This window comes from Lissotriton vulgaris, chromosome 11 (assembly GCF_964263255.1).
Source record: "Lissotriton vulgaris chromosome 11, aLisVul1.2, whole genome shotgun sequence".
Taxonomy (NCBI): domain Eukaryota; kingdom Metazoa; phylum Chordata; class Amphibia; order Caudata; family Salamandridae; genus Lissotriton; species Lissotriton vulgaris.
In genome coordinates this window covers 593,963,864-593,986,497 of record NC_141699.1, presented here as the reverse complement: position 1 = coordinate 593,986,497, position 22,634 = coordinate 593,963,864, and the positions used below count along the sequence as shown (strand labels likewise).

The following is a 22,634-nucleotide window of genomic DNA, read 5'->3' as shown; positions in this document are numbered from 1 at the left end:
CTCCGTGTCTTCCTGGGTATGTTGGGATACTACAGGAGGTTCATACCCAATTTCTCCCATACTGCAGCCCCCCTGACAGATCTCCTGAAGAAAACAACGAAAACGGAAGAGATCCTCAAACACCCAACCCCCTTGTTGTTGCATGCCTTTCACCTACTCAAACATTCCCTAACCTCTGAGCCAGTACTGATGAGTCCTGACTATACCCAGCCCTTCATATTGCAAACCGACGCGTCTGACCAGGGTTTGGGGGCTGTGCTGTCCCAAAAAGACGCAGAGGGTGCTGAAAAACCTATCCTATACCTTAGTAGGAAATTATTTCCCCGAGAGACCAACTATTCAGTGGTTGAAAAGGAGGCACTCGCCATTAAATGGGCGATCGAAAGCCTCCGGTATTACCTGGAGGGGCGGGAATTCATTCTGTACACTGATCACGCCCCTCTGGAGTGGATGGCACGTAACCGGGGTAACAATGATCGAGTACTCAGGTGGTTTCTCTCTCTTCAACCCTTCCGCTTTCGAACACTACATCGAAAAGGGCTAGAGCAGGCCAATGCAGACTACCTCTCCCGGTATCCACCTCCCCCAACCCCTACAAGAAACAATCCCAGGGAAAGGGGATGTGAAGGGGCGCCCCTTACCTCCAGGGCACAGCGATACCGTAGGGACGCCCATACAGGCGGCATCACTAACCCACAGCCAAAACAGGCTACACCTCTCTCTGTCTCCCTGCAGGCGCCGACAGCACCACCGGAGCACAGCGGACCGGAAGCGTCATGGATTGACCCCGGAAGTACAACGGCAACTAAAGGACCGGAAGTGACCCCGCCTGACCCCGGAAGCCTTTCCTCAGGGACCCGATCGGATGATAGAAAAGCCGGCGACTCAGAGGAGGAGAGGTTCCCAGCGGAGGACACGTGGCAGGAGTTAGCGGCACGCGAAGGACCGACAGCGGAGATTGTAGGAGAGAGGACAAGGCGAGAGAAGGAAGAAGAGGAAGACGTTTGGTGCGAGGATTGGTGGCGTCCTCAGGAGGTGGCTGGAAAGCGGCCGTAACTCGGATGAGAGTTACGGCGGGGCACGTGAGTAAACCGTTATCATTCTCCGTGTTTCCCCCTCCCCGTGTAGTTAGTATAAATAGTGTAAATCTTGTACAGAAGTCACGCGCACCCCCACTGTATAGTATAATCACCCCGACACTGTATAGTACATTACGCACAACCCCCCCCAACTTGCACTCTATACCTACTTCCCGTCTTTTCCTTCCCTTCTTACCCTGCCCTACCGCCCTCCCTCACACTCCCCGGTGCCGGTGTCAGTCGACCGAGTTCCGTGACCATTGGAACTAACAGCCCTGTGTCTCTTTCCTTTATCTCCGAGGGACACACCAATGCCCGCAACCAGGAAGGAGGACATCAGCCCTGCAGTAGAAGACCTGCCTGTGTTCTCACCATCGGACCCTCCTCGCTAGGAACCCCAACCCGACCCACGAAGCCTGTACCTACCCACCGTGCCCAAGGGCTTGACTTCTCTGTATTCAATAAAACTCTTGCTAATCATAGCACATTATATCCGGCCGCCACGCCTGTTATTCCGGCCCGCACACCCCCACACTCCACACTCTCCCTGACATCAAACGTTATTATTGGGCTTCTCAATTTGGGCCATTAATCATGGTATGTATGGTCCTGAATTGAATCCTGCTTTTGCTATGGACAGATGGCTGTTGCCCGGGGGCAATTATTATGGGGCGCTGTACTCAAAATCGGTGGCCAAGACTCTGTCGGGGCCTACGCGGACGGCAGTGCGTACGTGGCAGGACGCTAATAGTTCCTTGGGGTGGAAAGATCGCTTGACTCTACCGACCCCGCTCTTCGGTTCGGACAAGCTTGGGAAGCTGTGGAAGACCAAGGGGTTCGACAAGTGGGACCTCATCGGTATCAGTAAGGTGGGTGACCTCTGGGTTAAGGGCCAGGTGAAATCGTTTGAGATGTTAAAGACGGAGTTTGAATTGGGCGACACAGAGTACTTTCGCTATGTCCAGGTTCGCCATGCCTTGACGTCGGTTTTCCCTATGAGTGAGGTAATTCCGGAATCTTCCCCGCTTGAAGATAGGCTGTTGGATGGCCATGTACCTGACAGTACTATCTCCCTTGTTTACAAGAAATTAATTAATAATAGGTCAGACCTCCTGTTACATCTTCGGGACTTGTGGACCCGTGACGGCCTTGAATTGGATGACGAGGACTGGCAGTCTGCGATCTCCTCTCCCAAGGGGTTCGCGATTCCAGCTCGACTCCGACTGGTACAACTTAAGATCCTCCACATGATTTACGTCACGGGCCCCCGTTTGGTCCGAATGGGCTTTTCTGACGGGGATTATGCAAGCGAGCGTGTGGGCAGGTCGCAACTTTTATCCATACTATTTGGGAATGTCTTGAGATTGCTGCTTTTTGGAGCGGGGTCCATGAGGTTATGAAGCAAGTGACGGGTATCGCTCTCTTGCCGGCGGCCAGACGTTGCTTGTTGAACGTTTGGGAACCCACAGATTATAATGTAGCTCAGACTCAGTGGGCATCTCTGGGGGCCATGATTGCCAAGCGAGATATTGCTCAGTTGTGGGGGTCCCAAAGGCCTCCTACAGTGGAAGTATGGAAGGAAAACATGGATTGGTGTATGTTCAGGGAAAAGACCGTGTATCTGGCCCGGGGCCGTCCCCGGAAGTGGTGTAGAGTGTGGGGACCTTGGAATAGTTATCGTGGAGACATATGTACACCGCCTGCAGTAGATAACATCATTGATGTTCCACCTTCCCCCTGACCCATGCGTTTTGACCACTTTATTGTACCTTTATTAAGTTTTGCCCCTGTCCCCCCCCCCCCCTCCCCTCTCCTTATGTCGATTGCTGCTCATTGTATTTTCTTTCCTTCCTTGATTGAACTGGCACTTTGTATCACATGTTTCATGCCTTGCTTGTTTATATTTTCAATAAAAAGAAACAAAATAAAATATTTAAATAAACATTTCTAAATCACTTAAAATTACATGCTATGTTTAAAAAAAATGATTACATTTATATAAACAATAGTAACACAAAATTAATTTGTCAACGAAAACACATTAAAATAACTATAAAAACAATATGTCTAACCGCTATATTACTGAAACCAATATTAAATACATTGATATTATTCAAAACAATATTACTTAACTCAAAAACGATAATCTTGTCAACAATATTCTTGCATCATGATATTTATGTATCAGGATATTTTATTTTCGATATTTCTTCTTTCCATACTAACAACTCTATATTTTGTCCAAAAACCTTTTAAAATATAATTTTTGTGGCCCAACGAATCCTGGTTAAAGACCAAATCATTTCTCTTTCCGAAACCAGCAACAGAATGCCCAACTTCATAAATAATACCACATTCCTGAAACTAGGGTAATCGTGCACAGAGGCAGGACCTAGGCAAAGAACTCTTTCAGCACTGTTCACTGAATTTGCTATTAGAGGATCTACAGAAATAATCTGATTATCACTCTGCTAAAGGATTTATAGTTGCACAGTGGCTCCTGGCTCTCTGACGTATAATCAGAGACACCTGAATTGATTCACTCCGAGACTGATCTGAGAGGTAGGGGTTGGGGAGTAAACTAGCCACTAACGTTCAACAGTGTGGAAAGGTTAGAGATGCTAATTATCGGAAGACCTTACAATTTTGTCTTTTCTGGTAGATTTACAGCACAGAAATTACCATTAGCAACAGTGTGTTTGTAACCAAGTGAATACAAATTCAGCCGAGAGTGTTATACAGCAGGTATTGTATTAGGACTCATTCTATCACAAGCTGAACCATGTTGCTTTAGGGCTCTAAATCCAATGGTGGTACTGCACCTACAAAAAGCAAGTGTAAAATGTCGACCCCGTCGAAATCCGCCCCAGCTCATTTTAGGGTGGTCTTTAGAGAACAGATGAACACAAATTAGAGATGGATTGGGAACCTATCAATGCAACACATGCATAAGAATCGGTATACCGCACTATAGAAATATTGTTACATTTAATAATCCTCTTGGGTCAGGATTTCAGTCTAGTTGGAGAATGGTTGTTTTCAATAGTGATACTTTGGTAAGGTGGTGTAAGAAGGGCCCATCTGCAAAATATAATGAGGAGCCCCTGAGTCTAGGCCATGCAGGGCCATTGAAGGGCTGGGGACTCCCTGGCCCGCAGGGACCTGTGTTACAACCCAGCTTTGGTACTAGAAAATAAAGCACTGCTTTGACTGATTCAGCAGCCATGCTTCAACCTTCCAGACACATGTTACTAGTGCATTTTACTTCTTCGTAAACTCTGAGGGTCTACCAGCTACACACTATAAAGATGTTGTCAGAATGTGGCTACCACTGGAGCTCTGATGGGCGAAAATGAAAAGAGCCTATGGACTAGACTGCGGGCCCTTATAACAGCATCATTCTCGCCAATTCTTGAAAAATTGACTGCAATAGAGTAGAAAGTAATCAACCTCGAACTTTTAGCAGTGTCTAATCATGCGACGGCCATGGGTTTACTGGGGGAGAAAACTGGGTCTATTGAATCAGGGTTTAATGTGATTACCAATCCTATAATCCCAAACTTACTAACTGATATCTCACAGCAATCTAATTTAATACCCACTATGCGATCTAGTAATAGGGGGTGATAACTGCCCCTGAAAACGGCACAGGAGAACCAGGAAGGTGGGGGGAGTGAGGTAGTAAATACATCTGGGGAGTCTGCCCAGCTCATTCCGAGTACGCCTGTGGAGGAGGGAGATGGTCCCCTTGGTAGGACTACTAGGCGCACTGTAGGTATCAACTGTAGATAACAAACTAATACCTGCCCTTGAGGTCAAGAGACATGTTCCACCTGTAATCAATCATGGGCAGGGAAATAGCTTATCTAAACATGATCATAGGGTAGTAAATCTCCCTCCTGCTGCTGCACCAATGGTAGTAGTTTTGGGGAATGTATCTATTTTGCAGGAAGGCCAGGAGGAATCCACACAACAGTTAATGGCAAAAACTATGCACTGTCTGAATGTTAAACTGAAAGAAGTGGGGGTTTGGGGCTGGGACATCTGCAAACAACTTATAATGGCCAGACGCTCCTCATGGGTTGGCTAATCGTTGAAGAATGGAGGGGGAGATTGTGTGGTGGCTAATTTCAATAATGTGCATGCCGTTAGGCTTATACTTGACTGTCTGGGAGATAGGAGTGAAGGATTTTGTTCTGCTAAAATCTCTGTGCTTCCTTTAGGGTTTTTTACAGTCCCTATCACAACTCCCTACTAGGAGCGAGGGCTAACAATGGCAATCTTAGTAACCACTATGGAGCTATGCATATCCGTCTGGTCTTAATTTGGTAAATACATTTGCTCCATTGCCTGGTCTAGATGGATGTGATTGACTGTCACTTGCTGTCACACGTTTGAACGAAGAGACCCCTAATTCTTTTGACACCCTCCATCAGTTTGATTCACATCTTAATCCAATAAACCCCAATTGGGACCAGAGTATTGAGAATATGTCTATGCTTGGACAAAGGATGGGCTTGGCCAAGAGCAATTTAATATAATATCCTGGAATATTGCGGGGTTGCTTACGAAGACCAGATCAGAGGACTGGACTAACTTTATGAAGATATGTGACATGGTTGCGTTCCAAGAAACCTGGGCTATGGACACAATCTTTCGGACAGGCTTTTTGGCATTCGGCAAGCCAGCAATTCCTAGTAGTAAAGGGCGTCCATCTGGTGGGTTACTGTTATGGGTGAGACAACAAGCTAGTTTTGAGGTTAAGGGGTTAGTGATTTATAACCCAGACATTCAGGCCATCAGAATAACTTCTATGCATGAGTCTGAGTGTATACTTATAAACATCTATGCAAGAGGGCAGGCAGGTGGAAAGGCCTTCACTATCATCTCTAGTTTGGATTCTTTTCTGAAAACTGTAAAGGGGTCTTTCAATAAGATCATTGCGGGGGATTTTAATTGCACGTTTGAGCCTCCTGGTTATGAGGATGGGAATCTAACTAGTGATGAAGATGCGGTTTGGGGCGTCCCGTCATTATCACTTGCAACAGTTAAGAAATATTGACTGAAGCTGTGCTTCAGCTTAAAAGTATTACAATGGAGTGTGAGCTCCGTGCAGTAAATGGTAGATCAAAATCAGACACAGAAGGTAATTTCACCTTCAGTAATGGGGCAAGGAAAAGTGGGATTGATTATTTCCTCAGTAATATAGAACTCTGGCACAGGCTGAGGGATATGGAGGTCGTGATAAGACCAGAGAGCGACATTGAACCTCTTTTTTTGACACTAGACGTGATCTGTACCCAGAACCGGAGTGGTATCCCGGACACGGTACCATCAGATGTGATTATGTCCAATGATTCACGCAGGTTAAAATGGGAGCAGGTCACCGTGGATGGGGCCACTGTAACCCAAATCAAGCTAACGCTAGCAGATTCCTTGGTAGCCCTTTCCCAATTAGATCTTAATGAGGACACCTTGTTAGCCCTTACAGCACACCATGAGGGTCTGTTCATCAAGCTTGGATCCTATCTGGTAAAACCTAGAGCGTGAAGCTATAGGGGCCCAGGGTATAAAGCAGCTAAATCATACGATGGGGCTTGTAGGAAGGCTTACAGGGCTCTGTCCAGTGCAATCAGGGCAGGCTCTGTCCAGGAGGTAAGGAGTAGGAGGTCTGAATATAAGACTATCCAACAACGGGCAACAAAGGACCAGGATGAGAATCGATGGAAGGACCTGTTAGTAGCATGTAACAGTAAAAACTGGTGTCGTTTCTGGCACTTAATTAAGTGAGGAGGTGACAATGTGGGCCCGGTACCTACTAATAATGTTTTACCAGAAGCTTGGGTTACATACTTTCAGTCCCAATTTTCATCTCACATACACGACTCAGAACAGTGTAAGTGTATTGCTTTAGAGGAGATATTATCATTTACCCAGCTAGAAATAGAATGTGCACTTGATGGGGTGGCTGCAGGTAGAGCCCGGGGCGGGATGGCATCCCGGCAGACATATTTAAATCTGACCGGGAGAACTGGCTGAAATACATCTTCATTCTTGCCAATGGCCTAGCTTGAGGTGCACCCATCCCAGAATGATGACACAGGGCGGAAATTATCCCCATATATAAAAAAGGGGACCGAGCCTCCCCAATAGGTGGATTGCTGATAATGAGATACTATCCGCCTATTAAGTTGGTCTGCATAGAGCCCTCGACCGATTTATCTTGTTTTGCAATGACCATGAACTTATAGTTAATGTCGCCAAGACTAAATTCATGGTTCTGCATAAAAGTAAATCAGTGAAAGCAAGAGTAGTAATGAATAATCTCTCCCTTGAACAAACGTATTATTTTACCTATCTAGGGGTCACCTTGGGCAACTACCGGCCCATCAGTCTTATTGATACTATGCAAAAGGTGGTGGCTAGATTAGTGCTGAGTAGGGTAAATAGGTGGATTGCTGATAATGAGATACTAGCCGCCTATCAAGCAGGAATTCGCCCCCATGTCAGCACTATAGACCAAGTCTTTAGATTCATGATGATAGATTGGAACACCGTGATCTTAGCTGGGGGCACCCTCTATGCAGCATTCATATATCTTAAGTCTGCATTTGACTTAGTGCCCCGTAATAAACTCCGAGACACTCTTAATAAAGCTGGGATACCTGCAGAGATCCTTTCATTCATCATTAAACTACATGACTCTACTTATGCCCGAGTAAGATGGGGACAACGAGGGGAGACAACAAAACGTTTTTTGGTTAACAAGGGAGTGCGGCAGGGGTGCGTTTTAGCCCCTACTCGCTTCTCCCTGTTTATCAACAATGTGGTATCATATTATTCTGACTACCCCACGGACTAGTGGTTCGAGGGCCCACTACTAATATTTGCGAACGATACTTTAATTTAGTAAAAAAAACTCAAGTTGGTCTGCATAGAGCCCTCGACCGATTTATCTTGTTTTGCGATGACCATGAACTTATAGTTAATGTCGCCAAGACTAAATTCATGGTTCTGCATAAAAGTAAATCAGTGAAAGCAAGAGTAGTAATGAATAATCTCTCCCTTGAACAAACGTATTATTTTACCTATCTAGGGATCACCTTGGGCAAAAGATTGAATTGGAAGTCACAGATGGACCTACTGGTTGTAAAGCACAATCAACTAGCGGGGGCCCTCCTGAAAGAACATCGTCTATTCTTAACCAAACCAGTTCCTCCGGCTATGGCTATTTATCAAGGAAAGGTTAGAGCCTCAATCTATGGAGCAGAACTCTGGGGGTTCGAAAATGTATTTTTTTCAGTCCAAGCTCAGAACAAGTTCCTGAGGGCATTGACTGGTCTCCCGATGTCAACACCTTTAAGGCCGTTATTGATGGACCTTGGGTACATTTCCTTTGATGAGGAAGCAGGTTTTAGACCTCTTGCCTATTGTCAACGGCTTTGGACCACCCCAGAGTTGGCAGACTATGCGCAGGAACTTAATAAAATTAGAGATGCTGATAAATCCAATAAGATTACATGGTTACACAAGATTAAGGTGGCTCTTTTAAGTATGGGCCTGATCCACTTATGGCGGGATCCAGAGGGAACTTGTTTCCCTCAAAAGCGGAACGTAAAGTCTTATAAAGGGAGCTGATCTGGCAGAAATTCTTTTCTCAGGTGAACTGAGATTCTTTAACAGGCCTCTTTCCGAGTCAAAAAATTGAGTGTAGTATGGAGGCTTATCGGACATCATTACCAGTTTTGGAGACAGGAAGCTTTACCAGCAATTTAGAGAGGGAAGTCTCCCTATAAAATCATTTACTAAAAACTGGGGGTCTGTTCAAGACTCACTCTGTCACTCCTGTTTATGTGGGGAAGAGATTCTGTCGCATATCATTTTTGTCTGCCCTGCATACAAGGCGCCTCACAAAAAATGGCTTAACCCAGTTTGTGCCAAAATGGGAACAAGATCCTCCCAAATGGCTTTGCGTATTATAAAATCTGATACCAGCGAAGTTGTGGTGGTGGCTATGGCAAAAGTTTGGAGCTGGACATGGGCCATAAGAAGGATCAGGATGCAGGGCACTACGTAACTATGTAAATATGTATTTATGTAATTACCTTAAAACTTTATTTTCCATCTTGCAACAGGGTTGCTGAGTTTGGTGTTTCTGTACTCTCTAATACAAATAGGTCAATATGTGCTGAATCTCTGTGATTTTCCTGTTGTATTTAATTGTGGATCTATCTTTTGGTTTCGGCCCTATTCACCCTTGATGATAGAAATGTATGTATGTACTGAAATAAGATTTAATAATGGTTTTTATTGATTTCATAGATATTTTATATGTTTTATTAGCCAATTTGGTTTCTTAAATGTCTTTTTGTACATGTGTCTTTTATGATTGTTTATAATCGAATAAAGACTGATTGAATTGTAATTGATGTTGTCTACAAGATTCAGGTTCTATCATATCTAAATTTTGCTGGAGGCAGCAAGGAGAGGTTCCTTGCCCAGTTGCAAAAGTCCCTTCGATTTCACCCAGAAATAGCTAAACAGCAAGCATGGAACCTTGAATGGATGGCAGTTATGTCTAAGTGTGAAAAGCTTGCTTTGGGTTCTGGGATATCCGGTGAGTTGCTTTTTATGATTTCTGGTGCTTGTTGACTAAGAAGAGGTTCGTCATGGACAGTGTAGTGTTTTGTAGCAGGACACAAGGACATCCATTACTTTACCCTTCATTACACGTTGTTTGTAACTTGAGTTTCCTCTCATCCAAGTCACGCTCAATTACTGGGACATTACCTCGTGGTGGAGCCTTCCTCCAAAAACCATCGCGCACCTCCACGTAGTCATACCAGCAGAGGCGGCTGCGGTAAAGATCCATGCTGGTGAAGTTCAGAATAATCTGGAAGAAGGAGATTTGTGTATAAGTGAGGGAACCGTTATCTCACTGGGTCATATATCATTAAAAAAAGCATCCACCACAGCAACATGCAGATTGAAAAAGAGGAGAAGTGAATCAAGTGAAAAACCAGATAAGAGGACAGAACCAGAAGTGAGCATTAGAAAGATGTGTAACAGAGGAGAAACAGTAGCTCAGGAATAGAAAGGTGTGTGTATAAATATTAACTGAAAAAAACAAAGTTAGAGTGACCTCATAGTTAGGTGTTGAAATAATAGAAAAACATTTAATCAAAAAATACAAAAATTCACCAATTATAGTTTACTGAGCTAACTAACGCTCCTGCCATAAACCAATACACTGCTTATGACCGGCAGTGCACTGTGAGGGTTAGACCACAGGACCTGGCACCCTAACAGCCCACCAAGCATGGCCTTAGGCTGTGCGAGGGGGTGGGGCGGGCTGTTGTCTGCATGGCCTGGCCTGCAAGGCTCTGCACCCAACCCCCAGCAAACGCTGGAAAACCTCCTGAGCTATGCAGATCATATCACCCTTTGTCCTTGATCAATGTTGACAGCAAAATATTGCCGAAAATACAGGCCAATAGGTTGCTGCCACTGATGCCTGCACTGGTCCGATTAGGGAGGGTTTATCTTGGGGAGATCCACAGAAGAAAACTTGCGTACTCTGTTTATTATAAAACATTAAATAGACCCAAGTAAGGAAGTGGTGGTGACTTTCTTAGATATGGAAAAACCATATGATTCTATTGAATACCCATTTCCGTTAACAATGTTAGAGCGCATGGGGGCCTGGAGGTTTTTCTGCATTGGATTAAATTACTATATATATATATATGCCTCTTGGCCTGTATTAAAGTAAATAAACTCCCTGGACTAATAAATATAGGAAGGGGAACGAGACAAGGGTGTCTGTTGTACGCCCTCTTGTTCGCATTGGTGATGGAGCCTTTGGTGCGTATATTGTGAGAGCATCACTATGGCTGTGAGATACAGATTGGGAGGTGTGATAAGCTCTTGTCCCTGCATATATAGAAGGCATACTACTACTACTGGTTAAACATCCTACGCAGAATTTAAACCTTGTGATATGTGCATTCAAAGAATTATCAGATGGTAGTGCTACAAATAAGCTGGTCCAAATAAGTCATGGTTCCACTGACAGCTAACACATCTAGATTGCACACAGAGTTTCAGTTACAGTGGCAGATGTAGCCAATTAAGATATCTGGGGATAATGTACAATAGAACATTCTCACTGTTGTGGTTGAGAACTATAAAAAATGAATGATCTCGATTAATGATTCTCAGAAAAGATGGATCAAGCTCCCACCAGCAATGGCGGGAAGAATGCCCCTAATGATGATTATTGTCCTTCCAAAACTATTGTACCTCTTTCAGAACATCCACATACCACTTAACAGGGCTATTTTAGTCCACCTTACAATGCTTATGATTTAACAGGTGTGGGCAGGAGGGCAGCTTAGAATCAGCTGAGCAAAGCTTCAACTACCGTATAATAAGGCTGGCTTTGAGGCACCAAACTTTGAGAAGAACAAGGTACTCACTTTCGGTAATTCTAATGCTGGTAGAGACTATGTAGCCCCAGACTCCTCACCTTTTGAATATTCCCTAGGTGGCAGACTTTATCTGAACATTTTTCAGCAGTTCTTCTATGTGTCAGAAAGTGGCACCTTGCAGCTCTGCACTGACGCCATTCTGATTGTGGCGTGCATGACCTCTATATGTGACACTTCCTCGCACAGACGTCAGTTGTGTTTAAGACTGTCTGTGCCCCCAGATGCAGAGCTGAAAATACAAATGGTAGACAGTGTGCGGATTCTTAGACTTGGAACTTATTGATTGGTAAAGGCCAACCACAGAACTGGGAGGAACACTTCTGATACAGACTTCGAGTGGCAGATTCCTCACCTTTTGAATAGATACCAAATCAATACTCATTCATAGGTGGGTCTGTGGATGGACTCAATCCAGAAGTCCTACAGGACCGAGCAAGCAAAATGCCCTACCTCTTCTGGCGAACCAGACTGTCCAGGCAATATTGCTGTGTGAGCATATGGAGGGATGCCCACATAGCCACCTGGCAAATGTCTAGGACAGGGAATTTGTATGTCAATGAAGTGATAGCTGCTTTAGAGCTAGAAGAACGAGTATGCAGTCCTTCCGGAGGCTCCTTTTTTGGCAATACATCAAATATTCTAATGCAGAGCACGATACAGAAGAAAAAAGGTCTCTTCTGCACTACCTGGCTTTTTTGCTACAGTGAACCTTACAAAGAGCAGATTGTCCAACCAATGTTCTTTGGTACAAAATATACAGAAGCTCAACGATCGGTTGGGGTCCAAACAATGAAGTCAAATCTCCCCCTTACATCAGTGAGGCGGAGCATAGACCGCCGGCAGAGTGATGGTTTGACCAATGTTAAAAGGTGTTACAACTTGCGGGAGAAAGGATGCCCGTGCTCGTAGAACCAGTTTGTCAGGGAAGAAGGAAGTGTAAGGAGGAGTAACACAAAGAGAATTATGATCCATCACACTCTGTGCCAAAGTGATGGTTATGAGGACCACAGTCTTGATCGTATGGAGTCAAAAAGGACAGCTGCGAAGTGGCTCGAATAGAATGCACTTCTGATAAGTCAGGAACAACTTAAGGTCCTATTGGGTTATGCCAAAAGGTGTTGCAGACCTTTCAAATATTGCATCACAACCAATGACTTAAAAAATGAGGGCTGATCTGGCAACCAAAAGAACTGAAAGGTAACCCTCAACTATACCCAAAGAAAAGGCTTGCTGGGCAACAGACCGAATAAATAACAGACTATCAGATCACTTGACCTGGAGGAGGTCAATCTGGCGTGTGCCGCACCAAGCCAAAAATGTTTTCCAAAGACAGGCGTATATGGTTTTCTTTGAGGGACGCCTGGCTGCTAAGATAACATCACCAGCTCCACAGGAAGGTTGAAGGTGTTCAGAGGTCACCACTCAATCTCCAAACATCAAGGTAAAGATTGCGAAGGGCCGGGAACAAAACCCTGCCTTGCTGATTCAAAAGCAAGTCTTCCCAGAGGGACAGCATGATCATAGTACACATGCTCAAGTCCAGGAGTTCTGGATACTAAACTCTCTATGCCCAATCTGGAGCCACTAGGAAGACTTATGCCGGGCCTGTCCTAATTTTCTTGAGAACTCGGGGCAGGAGTGGTATCAGCAGAATAGCTTACACGAGTCTGGAGTTCTCCTCAAGGCAGAATGCTTCTCTGAGCGAGAGGTGTATGGGAAACTCCAATGCTCTGAATTGCTGGCATTGTGTATACTTGGTGGTAGCGAACATTTAAGCCAAAGTTTTCTCCATTCATGGAAGATACTTTGTGCCACCTCTGGGTGTGACTTCCATTTGTGATCCGCTAGGCATCAACGACTGATCTATCACACCCTGGCATTCAATAATTTGTTGGTTTACTACCAGGAAAATCACAGCCACTACACAAGGCCTCCTGGCACAGGCTCCATGACCACATCCCACCCTGTTTGATGCAGTACCACAAGGTGGGGCTGTTGTCAGTGAGTAACTGCACCAGCCTTCCCAAGATCAACAGCAAGAAGGCTTTCAACACCAAGCAGATGGCTCTCAGCTCCAGAAGGTTTATATGGAGACCAGAGACCTCAGATCCCCAAATCCCCCAGAAGCCCACTGAAGCCAGAAGTGATACATCAGTAACAACTGTCAGATCTGGGTGGGGGAAGAGAGAAGGGTCTGCCACTGACCCAATTGCGATCCAATAACTATCACTGCAGATCTTTTGCTGTCACCTCCGAAATCTGAATGTGGCTGGAGAAATCCTCCTGATGTTGAGCCCATTGAGACTTAAGGCCCAGTCGGCCTTTAGACAGACTTCATTTCGTCTCTCCTTGTTGTCTTTTCCCCTATCCTCCCTTTTCACCTCCCCTGCCCCCTCCCCTCTACGCTCCATTTATTTTGCCCTCCATGTTCTTTAAATGTTTTCCCATTGAGACCTAGCTATTTGGCCAATGCCCGGTGGAGCTACCTGATAGCTATAGAGGAGATGGGTTTTGGGACTTCCTCCTCGACCATCACCTACCCAGCCGGACTTTGGGCAGACTTACCTCTGTCTTTCTGCCATATCTCTCTCCTACCCCTTTACCCTTACCCCCTTCCCCCTACACTTCACTTATCTCGTCTTCTATGCTCTTGTAATTGTTTGTCTAGCAACTGATGTAAATTGGAACTGATGTAATCTTGTAATTTTGTGGAACCTCATGTAAAGCGCTCGGATACCTCTGGGTCTAGCCAGCGCTATATAAAGCTCTTAAAATAAAATAAATAATAAAATAACTGAAATCCAGGACTGAGGCTGGAAGATAAGTATAATAGCCTGATATCCTGTACTCTCTATCCCGGGAGAACAGCACAACACTGAGCCGTGTCTGGAATGGCTCAGATGAAGGGGAACGTCTGGGAAGAAGGCAGGTGTGACTGTGGCATATTGGTAGTAAACCCAAAAGAGGACAGAATGTTTGCCGTAGTCTGGAGGTGGTTGACGACTGCCTGGGACAAGCCCGCCTTCAACAGCTCGTCATCAAGATAGGGAAAGACTGGCACCCCTGACCTCCAAAGCTGTGCTGGCACCACCACCATCAGTTTCGAGAACACACGAGGGGTGCTGGTGAGACCATAGGGGAGCACAGCAAAATAAAAATTCTCCTCTCCCACCATGAACCACAGGTAATGTTGATGGACCAGCAGGATGGGAATATGGAAATAAGTGTTCAGCAGGTCCAATGCTATCATCCAGTCTCCAGGGTCAAGTGCAGACAAGACTTGGGTCAGGGTAGGCATTTTTAACTTGTCCTTCTAAGGAAGGCATTAGTAGGTTTCCGATCTAGAATAGGCTGATATCTCAGTCCTTCTTTAAGCACCAGAAAGTAGCGGGAATGAGAACCACAACCTACTTCTGGCACAGGCACACTATCAATAGCCTCTTTGGCCAAAAGGGCTTGCATTTCCTTCTGCAAAATTGAGAGATGGTCTTCCATCAGTTTCTGAGGGGACAGTGGAAGGTGCGGCAGAGAAGAGAGGACGGGTAAGATGTACCACTTGCGGAAAATCTGGGGGACCCACCTGTCCAACACGATTGGTGGATTCTGCCTCCTACTAGGTGGCTGCGTCCCTGCAAGGGCAAGCTAAAAAGGCTTAGCAGGTGGGGCTGTAGTAGGCTGGGCAGCTCACTGACCTTGGTCACAGGGCGTGGGCAGTGCAGCCTCTACCGCAAAATTGCTAGGTTCTCTGTGGGATTTGGCGGTAAGGGACACCTCAGACTAAGCTGTGAAAGGAGCATTGGAACTGTTGCGTTTGGTGATGTGGAGCAGAAAGGCTCAGAGAAAGAGCAGCAGCCCTGCTCTCCCGAAATCACTCGAGCTCAGAATCAGCTTTTCCCCCCCAAGCAGGCAAGCCTCATCAAATGGCATGTCCATCAGGGAGGACTAGACATCGCCGGAAACCCCAGGTGATCACAGCCATGCATGGTGGCGAATGTTAACGCTGGTGCCCATGGGCAGCCCAATGGAATCTGTGGTGTTCAAGCCACCATATATCCTGAACTTAGTTGCATCACAAACATCTTGAATACACAGAGATAGTACAGGATGAAAGTATTCAGGCACACCAAGTAGAACTTGCATCGCCGAATCCCAAAATGGCATGTGAGTAGCATCCCAACAAACAGCTTCCCTTAACAGATGAGAGGGCTAGGGTGGTAGAAGAAAAGATACGCTTTCTGAATGTTTCTACTTGCTTAGAATCCCAATCAGGGGATATATTTGGATTAGAGTAGCTGGTGGAAGGGTGCACCACTAAGCTTTCCAGTGAGGGTTTCCCACGCTTGGTCAGACAAATGCAAGTGGTGTGAGGGCAAGAAGTCCTGTTTTGATTTCTTGTGTTTCTTACGCTTACATGTCAACTTGGAGAGCAATCAAAACTGGCCCCTGGAGCTGCTCCATCGACTGCAGGAGCTGGAATGGTCTGAGAGAAGGCCCTGGAGATGGTACAAAACTTGAATGGTACTCCTGTGGAGCCTTCTTTTGCTTTGCGACAGTTTCGCCTAGCGTTTCCTGATGACCTCTGGGATCATCGACACGCAGTCGCAATAGGCTTTGGAGACATGGCTTGCCCCCAGGCACACCTGATAGAGATCTGTCACAGATATTTGTTTACAACAGTCCCTAAAGAGCTTGAAAACTGTCGTTTTAGAGGGTGACATTCTTTGCACAAATATTTCTGGAACCAATGTGACACCTTTGGAATATTCAAAAGTGAGGAATTTGTAACAAGAAGTCTTGAAACAGAATTACTATTTAGTGGCAAAGGCTCAGTTTGCACACCATTGGGTACATAATTGCAGGCAAGTCCCACACTATGATCTGGAATGAGGAATGTTTCCCAAGCTTCCGATTCGGGCTGCACTGTTCCAAATGGCGACTAGACCGAATTCTGAAATCAATACGGTACAACGTGCAACATGGGCATGGTCCCCTATGGTGGCGGTGTGGGATTGTCTGCTGACGTACTCACATAACACCAACATTTTGCAATATCTATTTACACACATGGAGAACAACCCACTGCTATGTACACAATTGGAAAAGAAAAATATAAGAAAGAGGGGCGATTTATTCCCCAATCACAATTTCCTCATGCTTGCTGACTATCAGGGGACGCACAACAACACTTCACTGGAAACTCTCACACACTGTACTTCAAGAAATTTGAGGAAAGAATTGTTCACCATTTCCCTATAAAGACCACATGGGTGGAAGCCCCTAAATATTTTCCAGACCAGTCTTTGGCGTGCCAAATTGATAACCAGGCTATATAATTCCATGGTGAATGGGATGAAGGGGGACAAAATCCACGCTAGGCAACAATGGTCCTGAGACTTTTGTACTGAGACCCCGGATAAACAGTGGTTCCACTGCTGTAGGCAGACTAAAGAGGTGCCCTCCAATGGCAACTATAGATTGATACACTATGAATATTTGCATAGAGTTTATTATACTCTTGATGGTTACATTTTGCATGTAGCAAAAATCAGTGTTAGATGTTCCAGCCTAGATGCAGACTTTTTTCAATTGACCTGGAACTGTCTAGGTGTTGCACGCTTCTGGTCAAGGGTGATAGAAGCAACTGAGATTATGACGGCGGTGGGGCCCAAGTATCAACCCAATGGTGGCCCTTCTCAGGTGTGTCATGGACACCACAAAGCATTCTCGAAAGCTGGTGGTGATGGCTGTATTACTGGGGAGGCATAGAGTTGCAATGGCGTGGAATGGCAGAACTACGCCTTCATTCAAAGACTGGCTGAAAGATCTGGTGTTTTGCAAGGAAATTCATTGGAAATGTTCAACCCATAGAGTTTGCCAGAGGCTTTAACCAACATCAAAATCCTTCCCTACAAAGGTAATCTGTGACATTTCTTGTAATTAAATATCTATCTGTAGGTTTTAATAGAAAGAAATAACAATCCACCCTTAAATACCAATTGACTTTACCAGGATTTTAACGAAGAGCTATCCAGACCAAATGGTGAAAAATAATGCTCAAATGAGTCAACAACTATTCTATTGTTGACAATTAGTAGTTATTATGAATTCTAAGGATCGGTTCAGTGGGAAAAGAGCCCGCTGGATATAGGCAAGCAATATTAAAGAAGCTGAGTAAATCGGCTTGTGTTTAATTGAATAACCAGAATTTCAAAATCCAGCCATGGAATTAATCCGATGGTCAGCGTGTCCATATCAGCACTTGCTCCGAATATCTCTTCATTGGAATCTCAGTATCTACTATGAGGTCTCTAACCTAGTCTGCCCTGATGACCCTTATATTGCTGCTTTTGGGTCAAAACGCCATTAATAATTATTAATGAAAAGGAATTATTAGGGGAATTATGATGAACAGCAAGGAGCTTTGCAAATAGTTTTTGTGATTCTCTGATTGTTATTCAGCTCTGTATATTTCATAACTGCATTAATTGCGGCCCATCTTTTTGTCTATCGCCTTTTTCAATGATCACCATAAGGGACTTTTTTCCTTTGGTCTGTTGTTCTCATTCACTTGCAATGTGTGATCACCCACCACATAGAACACTGTAAATATTGTAGACCAGATCAAAGTAATTAATTGCCAGATGATTTATGGTTTACATAGCTTTATGTGTAAATAATAGTTTTTTTTGCATAAAACAAGGTTTTCTTTAAATTGATTAATGTATATATGTGTGTGTGTACTAAATTGATAGGATTTTAGTTATCTATGAATTGTCTAATTGTTTAAACTAATTAGTGATGCCTTGAAGATCTTGTTGCCCTTACACAATGTGGCCCAGTTGAGAAATCTGCACACTTTTGCTGCTTAACACTTCTTTGTGGAAGGTCTTATAGCTTTCTCATCTGTTGAATATTTGTATGTTGAAACTGTGTGACAGGAGCCAGGCTGCTAGTTATAGACTCTGAGGATTTGGATGAAATATCTTTCAGTTTTTTTATTGTTAATTTGTCCTTTTCTGCTGGAATCTTTAGCACATTCTGCCGTTGATTTTGTCACTGTTTTCCCCTCGCAGAGGAGAGTTTCCTTCTGTGCTGGAATCTTTAGCACATTCTGTTATGCCAACTGTGTTAGTTGTAATAAAAAAACATCTGACAAGACCATATGGGTGCTATTATGCTACAAGTTTAATTTTGGATGTTTTGAGCTTGTTGATCACTACTGGAATTAATGGTATCAGAAGATAAGTACACATTTATCACACATCAAAATGCCTTTCTATTTGATAGTGGAAGGTAATGTCTGTATATGAAGTCCTGGCATCCTGAATTTTCTCTTAAGGAGAACAACTCTATCCTGGGTCTACCCCATGATGTTGAATACTTATTCCACAATTGTGATAATTCCCATTTGTCGGAAGAGCTTCACTGTCTGCTAAGGGAATGTGCTCGAATGATTTCTTCTCCTGGAACATGACTGGCAATTAAAAAGATGTTTCCAGCATTGGTTTGGTGCCAAAACTCTTGAGCTAACCGTGTTTAGGAAATCGACCTTCCCTAACTGGGTCTTGCAAACAGAATATTGCAGTTGTGTTGTCTGGCCTGGAATACTGTCTTAGCTACAGATGATTTGTTTGTGTGCATCCTGCTCCAGCATCCTACATGACTTTCAAAATGTGAAGGTGTGCTCCCCATTCCACTTGTGAGGCATCTGATGCAATTATGGATCTGGATGGTTCTGAATAGTATCCCCTTTAACAACCACTAATTTCTTCTCCATCTTGCCTGTTCTAACTAGGTCTTGCCAATCCCCTATAACTTGAGACCATGGACCATTCTTTACTTAGCCTCATGTGTAGAACTGTATTCGTAATCAAATGAATACATGACACCATTAGACCCAGTAATTTCATCACAGCTCTCACTGTCAGAAGGTAGTGTTTCTAGATTTTTTTCTCTTTCTAGGCAGTAGTAAACTATTTTTTAATATTCACTGTGAATCGTTCTAGAGATTTTATTGACATTTTTGGAAACAACTCATCCGGACCAGTAATCAGTCCCATTTACGGGTACAGACGAAAGTCCTCCCTCCTGACTATGGGCTACATGTAGGTGGCTAAAGACCGGTCGGTAAAGCCGAAATTCGGTAAATTTCAGCGTTACCGACCGGTATTTAGCCCTGTGCGATGTAGGTATTACTGAATGCTATTGGTAATAACGAATCAGTAAATTAAAGGGAAACAGTTACTGATTCCTTATTTACTGATCGGTCAACACCAAAACCTCAAAATACCGAATCGGTAAATAAGGAATCTGTAAAAATTTGGTAATGCGATGCAGCAAAATTCGGTAATTGCCACTGACCCAGAGCAGGTGGTAATCAGGTGCAGTGCATAAAAACAACCCCAAAATGCAACAGTGTGAACACAATGGCGGCCCTCTACGTCATAGCAAGGCGGCTACGTTTACGAGCAGCAGGACAGAGGGTTTGGAGACGGGAAGAGCGTGTTTACAGACTGCGTGTCACACTGTTCCAAATGACTGAGCCAGAAATCCATGACAGGTACAGGCTACACCCACACACCATCCTTGACCGGATACGAGACCTGCAACCATACCTGGAGCATCAGACACCAAGGGCGCACACAATACCCACCCATGTGCAGGTACTCTGGTGCCTGCACCTCCAGGCATCAGGAAGTTACCAGAGTGTGATAGCCGCAGCAGGTGGTGTGTCACAGAGCTGCCTGTCCCGTTTCTTCAACTCCTTTCTGGACGCCATGATGCAGAGAATGCATCACTACATACAGTTCCCCAGCACATAGGCGGAGCTGCAGCAGAGCAAGCTGGATTTCTACCAAAAGGCACAGTTCCCACATGTAATAGGCTGCATCAATGGGACCCACATACCAATCTGCCCACCTGCAGCTACAGAATACATATACCGCAACCGCTAATCCACTCACTCCATCAACGTGCAGGTGATATGTGATGAAAACTTCATCATTACAGACATTGTGGCCAAATTTCCAGGGAGTACCCACAAATTCAGGAACAGTGGGATCCATACACGTCTGGCTACTGGTGAATTCGGAGAAGGATACCTACTAGGTAAATCAATGTGACCCACCCTGAATATATACCTTGGATTAACGTATTGGTGACCGAAATTAATGGTTCTTTCTTTCCCATTAAGGTGACAGCGCATATGCCCTCTGGTCATTCATACTAACTCCATACCTCAACCCATCCACCCCAAGGGGGAGTAAATACAATGTGGCACATAAAAGCACGCGCAACGTTGTGGAGTGCACCTTTGGACTGCTAAAAAGCAGGCTCCGTTGCCTCCACAAAAGTGGAGGTGCACGTCAGTACCGCCCCATCATCTGTTGCAAAATAATAGCAACATGTGCAATGCTGCATAACCTTGCCACAAAGAAAGGAACAGAAGTGGAACTAACTGACTCGGAGGACGAGGGTGAGGACAATCCACTGCCAGAGCCCTGTGCAGCTGGTGTGGCAGCAGCACCGGATGAGAGACAGAGACGGGCTGAGATAAAATGCAAGTATTTCTGAGTGAGTAAAGAGACATAGCCAGTTACTGTATTTGAATGATGGTGTTTAATGACCAGTGGACACCACTAAGATCTGAAACAGTCTCCATACACCCATAGGTTACATCACCTATTAATGTACAACCATGGCTGGCTCTATTTCCTGCGCCCACGCGCTGCACTGCCACGTTCCTTAGCCCCACTGTCTGCACTGCCAGTATGTTCCTGGGCAGCGCTATGGCGTTCGCTGCGCCTCCTGGTCTCGGTGGTAGAGGGCGCAATGCTACTACGGCTAGTAGCCTTCTCACTGTCCTCCCCCCCCCCCCCCTGCTGTAGTGGCCACCTTCTCTGTTTGCAGCAGTTCAAGTCCTGAGGTCATTGTGACCATCCCCCTAGCCACATCCCGACTACAGTGTGCCATCTCCTCCTGCATGGCTATTGACCGTCTGCACATGAGGGAGATAGTAGTGGACAGGCGGTACACCGCCTTGGTGTATGCATCCAGCCTCTGCCTCTCCCTGCGCCTAGAGAGGCGGTCCTCATCAAACTTGCTGCAGAGCTGCCTCACAACCGACGCAACATCACTCATGCCCTCAGACATGGTGTTGTTAATGGCACTGATGCCCTTTTCGATGTGATGCATGTGCGCATTCATGTGTGACATCTCCTGCTGCACTGACCGCATTGCTCTCCATTGCAGGCGCTGGACCTTCAGCATGTTGCATTCAAGCCCAGCGAACACACTGTCACCTTGGCCTGGGATTGGAGGACTGGCTGCCCTTGCCCTTCGGCATCTGGAGGATGTGTGGGCGCGCTCTGATGGGGACTCTGATCATTCCCTGTTGCCGTCCTCAGCCACTGTTAACTGTTGGCCCCCTGTGCTCTCCTCCTCCGACACCTCCATCTGCTGTAGGGTGGCCACGGCATGCCTCCTGCTTGATTGTGGTGGTGGTGGTGTTGATTGTGGCAGTGGTGATGGTGTTGGTGGTGATGGCGGCATTGTCTGGAGCTGTGGTGATGGTGGGGATGGAGACATTGGTTGTAGTGGTGGGGTTGTGTGCCCTGCAGGCGCCTGCCCCTCCTCCTTTTATCTACCCTCTGGCCTGGGTGCCTTCCCTCTGTTCCCCTCTGCTGCACTGCGAGATGTCTCGCCTGTAAAGACAGAATGTAGATATAGTAATATGGTCAGATCATAAAGCCATCCTATCCACTATCAAGGCCACACCCCAGCCGAAAATAGATAGTAACCCAGCTGTAACATATACCTATCGTGTATGGGCAAATATTGACGCTGACCATATGCAGGCATCACTATCAATAAATAAACCTAATCTGAAGACTAAAACTGACCTGGCAGTACAAAATTTAACCGCCTGGATTACAAACGTAGCCAATATTACAGCCCCCTTAAAGACCCTTGTCTCGAAAAGGAATAAACCATCTGAGCCATGGTTCTCTGACAAACTACGGAAACAAAAACAGCTCTGTAGGCGAACAGAAAAAGAATGGAGAAA

The 22,634-nt window shown here is 45.2% G+C and overlaps 1 protein-coding gene across 1 annotated transcript in view; it reads right to left on the bottom strand.

Moving 5' to 3' along the window:
- Positions 1-22,634, bottom strand: part of BMP1 (bone morphogenetic protein 1) — a 629,932-nt gene that overhangs the window by 198,119 nt on the left and 409,179 nt on the right. Inside the window, exon 9 of the mRNA XM_086943688.1 lies at positions 9,870-9,972. Within this exon, the coding sequence (XP_086799814.1) occupies positions 9,870-9,972 (103 nt within the window). The remainder of the gene's footprint in view (positions 1-9,869; positions 9,973-22,634) is intronic.